Genomic DNA, 6,691 nt, shown 5'->3' with positions numbered 1-6,691 from the left:
TCAATGACTTTTCTAAAGTTTGAACAGATTATTAAGGGAATATGGAATTACCTCTACTAATTTAATTAATTTATGTATAATTTTAATGATATAAATAAATAAAATGTTTTATATATATACTTTTTTATTAAAAATTTAAATCTTTCTTAGTTATCATTTTTTAATTAGATATATTTTAATTATAATGTTATCAATAATATTCAATAATCATAAACAATTGTTATTAAATTAACAAAAATAAGAGATTATAAAATAACAAATTTAAAATTATATAATTATTATAAACTAGAAAAATTAAACACTGATAGTATAAAATTTCCATTAAAAATTATCAAATAAGATTTACTATACTAGATGTTTTCACCAATTTCTCAATTTTGTGAAATCCAAAAAAAAAACTAATAATATATATTTTTTTATATATTCAACATAAAAAAAGAAATAAAAACATTAACAAAATCTTTTTTTTTTTATATGTCTAGTGCTTGCATGGATAACTGTATATTTTTAATGCAGCTATTAATTTTTTTTCTCAAAAAGGTTAATAATGCTTTTTATTAACTAAGTATGTACGATGATAATTATTCTTAAATATTATTTGATCATTATCCTTTAAGCACTTTATATACTATATATGTTTTATCATTGTTTTATTAATTGGGTGTTTGATGACTTTGCTAGAGTACTGAACAAACAAATAATAAAGAGAATGTAAAGTTGCCTATACGGTTTTGATGTATTTATATATATATTTTTAAATGGTTTGAACGAGCGATCCTTAATTATGTAATCTACTTCATTCGACATTCTTTAATTTCAATAGGCATTTATTTACTTTAATAAAAATAAAGATTTTTATTAAAAATTTAAATCCAAGAACAAGATAAATATGACGAATTAACAAAAGAATCAGAAATAGTAGAAATAGAAGCAGGAAAAAATCCTATGCTAGAAAAACAAAAAAGAATATGGAAACAATGGCTAAAAAAACAACGAATGTGGTTTATACTACATAGCGAGGATGAATGGTTTAACAATTTATTGGAACAATACGAAGAAGAAGAAGAAAGTATGAAAAGAATAACTAAAAAAGATACGAAAAAAGAGAAGGAAATTCATGAAAATATAGAGGAATTGAAGCAAGTAGGAGATAACGAAATAGAGAAAAATAGAAAAAAAAGGGAGAAATTGATACAAAAGGTTTTGATAGAAATACATATGACGCTATTAGAAGAATGTATGAAAGACGAATTGCAAAGAGAAAAGGAATATTTTTTTAAAAAAATGGTGGAAGAGTTGAAAATACAGGAAAATTTAGATGAGGATGTTAACATATTGGAAATAAAAAAAAAAAGTAGGAATGTTATATTAAATAATGACAAAGAGAAAATAGAAGAATGGAAAAAAAAAAAATGGTTTATAGAATTAATATTGGAAATGAAAAACAAAGAAAAGGAATACATGAAAGAAGTATATGAAGATATCATAGCAAAAAAGAATGAGGACAGAATTAGAAATCCCATGTTAGAAAGGCAAAAAATTATATGGAAAAAACACTGTGAAGATATTCATAAGAAGTGGATAGAAAAAAATAATAAAGAATGTTTTACAACAGTAATTTATTAATAAAAGAATGAAGATGACGAATAAAAAAGCAAAATTTATAGAGTATAGGAAGTAAAAATAAATGTGAAGAAACTGGAAAAATTCGTAAAACAATAGAAAAAATTTTAGAAGTGATAAATAGAATTATTGTTCTTTTTGAATATTTTTTAAGAAATAATCTCAAACATTGCTATATGCTTAGTTATTGATTTATTAATTTCTCATTCAATATTTTTGTTAGAATATTGATTTATTAATTGCTGGTGTAATCTATTTGCTTGTGATGAACAAATAAATTAAATAAAGAATGTTTAAAGATAATTATAGTTATTTTATTTAGAATAAAATAAATCATTAGATAAATCATTTATTTTTATTAACCAATATTAAATTTTAACTCTATTATTTATTTGTTTAAGCTAATTTATACAATACAAATGTAATGTTTAACATTATGTTATTTAATTTTTCATGCAAAAAAGAATAATATCCATTGCATCACCAAAAAAAAAAAAAAAAAATGATTATTTTTTTTTTTAAAATGATACTATTTTTTTCTATTAAGAAATAAAATTATTAGCATTAATTTTTTGCTAAAATTTCCCAAGTCTCCAGAATATAAAACCAATAAAAAAATAAAATATTCTTTTTTATAATTTTAAATAGATATAATAAAAAAAAAATAAATGAAATATATTTGTTTTTTTTTTTTTTTTTTTTTTTTAATGTAATAATTTTTTTATTTTCTTTTCAGTGATATTATGAATTATTAATTTGTTAAATAATGACTTTTATAATGCTTTAAATAGTTAAATTAATATAGATCATGTAAAATGATATCTACTTATTCTTTTTAATATAAAATTAACCTACGTATATAAATATATACCTATTATACAAGTAACAATTCATAATAATCTTAACAAATTTATCACTAAATTAGTGCTATTTGGAATACTTCTTAGTATTTTTTCATATAAAATATAAAAATTTTCATATTTACTCATCTAAAAAAAAATAAATAAAAATAAAACATTCTTTTTTTTTAAAAATAAAAATTCATATATAATGTTTTCTTTTTATGAGTAAATTGCTAATATAACATATATTATACAAATATAATTCTGCTACATCTATGAAGGTATCCTTTTAAACATAATCTATTTTGTATTTTATTTTTATACACGCAAAAATTAGTATAAGTGTTCTCATATATATATCTTTTTATATACTTTTTAATTATCCTGCTGATTTATTAACTGGGTGTTCGGAGACTTTGCTAGAGTACTAAACAAACCAATTAATAAAGAGCATGTAGAGATGACTCTACGATTTTCTTATACTTATGTATATTTTATATGCTTTGAACGAATGATCTTTAATCATAAACTACTTCGTTCAGCATTCTTTTGCTTCAATAAGTATTTATTTACTTTAATAAATAAATCCTTATTTTATTAAAAATTTAAATACTTATTTAACATTAACCATTAATTGATTACAATTATTAGTTTATTTATTACGAGTTATATTCAGCAATCATTTTATATTGCTATCGAATTAACAAAACACAAATACTTATTAAAAATGCAAATAAATTATATGCATATTAATTACATGAAAATTTTATCTTCATATGTATAAAATTTTCTTTCTCACAAATTCAAAATATAAATATTATGCAAATTAAACACTTTACAAAAATATCATTATCTTCTTAAAAAAAAAATCTCTCTCTCTCTGATTTTTTTCTCTTCTCTAAAAAAAAAAAAAATTAAATCTTTTTTTTTTTTATTTTTTTTTTTTATCTTTATCTTTTTCGAAAGAAACATTTCTCAAAAAAAATTCAATAATTTTTTTTTTTTTTTTTTTTTTTTTTTTTTTTTTTTAGTTAGCACAACTAACTATGTATTCTCCACATAGCTAGTCCTTTTATAGCCAAAAATGTTAATGAAGCTTTTTATTAACCACCTGCATGTAACTACATTGCTCTAAAATGAACTTATATCATTCGGTAAATTATTAAAAAGTTAAATGAAGCCTTTTATTAATCATATTTCTAGTATTGAGCAAAAAAAATTAATAAAAAACATGTAGAGAAAACTATACTTTATTTATTAAGGTTAAAATAAATTATCATACAAATTATTTAGTTTTTCTAAATGTCAAATATGAATCACAATAGTTACTGGGTTAATTTACGCAACACGCTATAAAATATAATATTAACATAATATTTTTAATTCTTACACATAAAAAATTATACTTCACACCATCAACAAAAAAAATATATGATTATCCTTAAGATTACAGCTTTTTTTTTTTTTAAATTTTTTTTTCAAGTCAGTTATTTATTAATTAACCATTCAGTGTTATTGCTAGTATCTAACAAGCAAATTAATGAAGATCATATAAGGAGAATTTTACATATTTTTATTTTTTTTAAATTAGGATATAAATTAAATCATTCATTTTTTATTAATTAATATAAAACATTAATTATGTTAGTTAATTAATATTGTTATTAATTTACATAACATCTCATGCGTACCACATTTTATATTGCATTTTTAATCTTTCTTTAAAAAAACCAAATACTCTCCATCATTGTCCTTAAAAGATAAAAAAATATTTTTTTTTAAGATGTCATATTTTTTTTAAAAAAATAATAAAAAAAAAATATATTTCCTTATGTAATTGTAAGTACACAAAAAAAATATTATAAAAATATGTTTATTTATTTTTTTTTTTTAGCGTATTTTTAGTGCAAATATATATATACATTTTTTTTTAATATACACATATATAAGTTCACACTTTCCACATATTTTATAATACTCTAAATAAAATGTTTTTACTCATTTTATTTTATTAAATATTATTTAAAACAGTTTGATAATATAATTTATAGATTGCATGCTCTTCATTAATTTGTTTGTTCAGTACTCTAGTAAAGTTACCGAACACCCAGTTAATAAATCAAATATCGACTATTAATTAAAAGTGAATTACTTATTTCTTTGTTATGAGTTATGTTCAGAAATTTAAATATATTGCTGTTGAATTAACCAACATAAACAATTAGTAAAAATTCATATAAATTATATGAATATTAATTACGCAAATATTTTATTGTCATATGTATAAAATATTCTCTCACAAATTCAAAATATAAATATTATGCAAATTAATCTCTTTTATGAAAGCATTATTATCTTTTTAAAATCTCATTCTTATTGGTAATAATTCTTACTCTCGATTTTTATTTTACCAATCTTCTCTTTTCCTCTCTGAATATATCATTCAAAAAAAAAATAAATATCCTTTTTTTTTTTAGTTAGCACAACCAACTATGTATTCTTCACATAGATAATCCTTTTTATAACCAAAAAGGTTAATGAATCCTTTAATTAACTAGTTATACATTGCTCTATAAACAATACTATTGACCTTCTTTGTATAATATTTACACAAATAAATAGAATAAGAACATTTTATTTTGTGCATGCTAATTCAAAAGAAAAATCTGCTATCATAAATGTCTGCTCTAAAATAGATATTCAAAAAGTATGTAAACGAAAAATATATGTACATATTTACTTACACTTAATGTGAGTGCACTTAAAAAAAAATAAATAAATAATAATATTTTTTTTGTGTGGGTATTTACAATTAAAAAAAAATATATATTATGATGATATTTTTATTTTTATAAAAAAAAAAATATAATCTTAAGAAAAAAAATTAGTTTTTTTTTTTTTTTTTTTGAAGGATAATGTGCAGACTACTATAGAATGTATATTTTTATTTTAAGCTAAAATGTAATATTATGGAAATTACATTTTGGAGTGTTGCTTATATTAAAAAAAAAATAATTAACTAATAAGTTATATTTAATGTTTATTAATAAAAAAAAAAAATTATATTAAAATTAAGTAGTGTTTACACAACATTTTCCATATTAATTTATATTTTTGACATGAGAAAAGTAATTTAACAGCCATTAATAAATCAGAGCTATAAATAATTTCTTTTCCTTAGGAATATTATCTTATTTATAATTATTATAATCATTTTAATACTTCATGAACTATCATTTGGATAATTCATGTTTCTATATCTGCAATACACAATCTATTCAAATTATTTTAATATCTATGTTAAATGTAAGACACTTTTATATTTTAAATATTTTTACTTGTAATAACAACTTCTACATATAATATTAAAAAAATATAAATCATAAAAAATGCAGTTTTATTATATTTATGTTTATTTCTTAGAGAAAAATTAGTGTTAAAATATTAAAAATAATAGTATCTATGCACACCACTTTTTATTAATAATACGTCAAAGGTTCTAACAAATTAAATTAAAAAAGTAATAATTCTTATTAAAATTCTACATTAATATTAACAAAGATGTCTCATAAAATTTAAACTTTTAAGAAAAAAGTTATATTAAAATGGGACAATTGATGAATTCATTTATACTATATAAATGATTTACCTAAATTTCGTAAGTAAAATGAAAAATAAAAAATTGTGCTATAAATATATATAACGAAAAATAAAAAAGAAAATAAACACATCGTAATAATAATCAACACTTATCAAATAAATATGTAAATGTAAAAAAAAAAAAAAAAATTTATTTTTTTTATATTTAATTAGAAGATTATAATAATATATATACAAAAAGTTATTTTATAATTCTATTTAATCTTTATTTATTGATATTTTTTATATCATGATGGTTAATAAAAGGCTTCATTAACATTTTTGGCTATAAAAGGACTATCTATGTGGAGAATACATAGTTGTGCTAACTAAAAAAAAAAAAAAAAAAAAATTATTGGAATTTTTTTTTGAGAAATGTTCCTTTCGAAAAAGAAAGATAAAAATAAAAAAAAAAAATAAAAAGATTTAAAATTTTTTTTCTTTTTAGATAGAGAGTGATTTTTTTTTACAAAAAAAAATAATAATGTTTTTGTAAAGTGTTTAATTTGCATAATATTTATATTTTGAATATATGAGAGAAAATTTTACATATGAAGATAAAATTTTCACGTAATTAATATTCATAT

At 18.8% G+C, this 6,691-nt stretch overlaps 1 protein-coding gene across 1 annotated transcript, besides 1 other annotated feature; it reads left to right on the top strand.

Moving 5' to 3' along the window:
- Positions 1 to 945: 945 nt before the first annotated feature.
- PGAL8A_00328000 (surface-associated interspersed protein (SURFIN), fragment) lies at positions 946 to 1,626 on the top strand (the record flags this gene model as incomplete). Its single annotated transcript, XM_028672306.1, has 1 exon — positions 946 to 1,626. One exon carries the CDS (start codon positions 946 to 948, stop codon positions 1,624 to 1,626), a length of 681 nt encoding a protein of 226 aa, XP_028528872.1.
- A 1,227-nt stretch (positions 1,627 to 2,853) lies between these two features.
- Positions 2,854 to 3,267: a repeat region.
- Between the last annotated feature and the right edge of the window lie 3,424 nt (positions 3,268 to 6,691).

This window comes from Plasmodium gallinaceum, assembly GCF_900005855.1.
Source record: "Plasmodium gallinaceum strain 8A genome assembly, contig: PGAL8A_v1_96, whole genome shotgun sequence".
Taxonomy (NCBI): domain Eukaryota; phylum Apicomplexa; class Aconoidasida; order Haemosporida; family Plasmodiidae; genus Plasmodium; species Plasmodium gallinaceum.
Note: the sequence above shows the minus strand (reverse complement) of the source record. Positions and strands in the feature narration are given on the sequence as shown.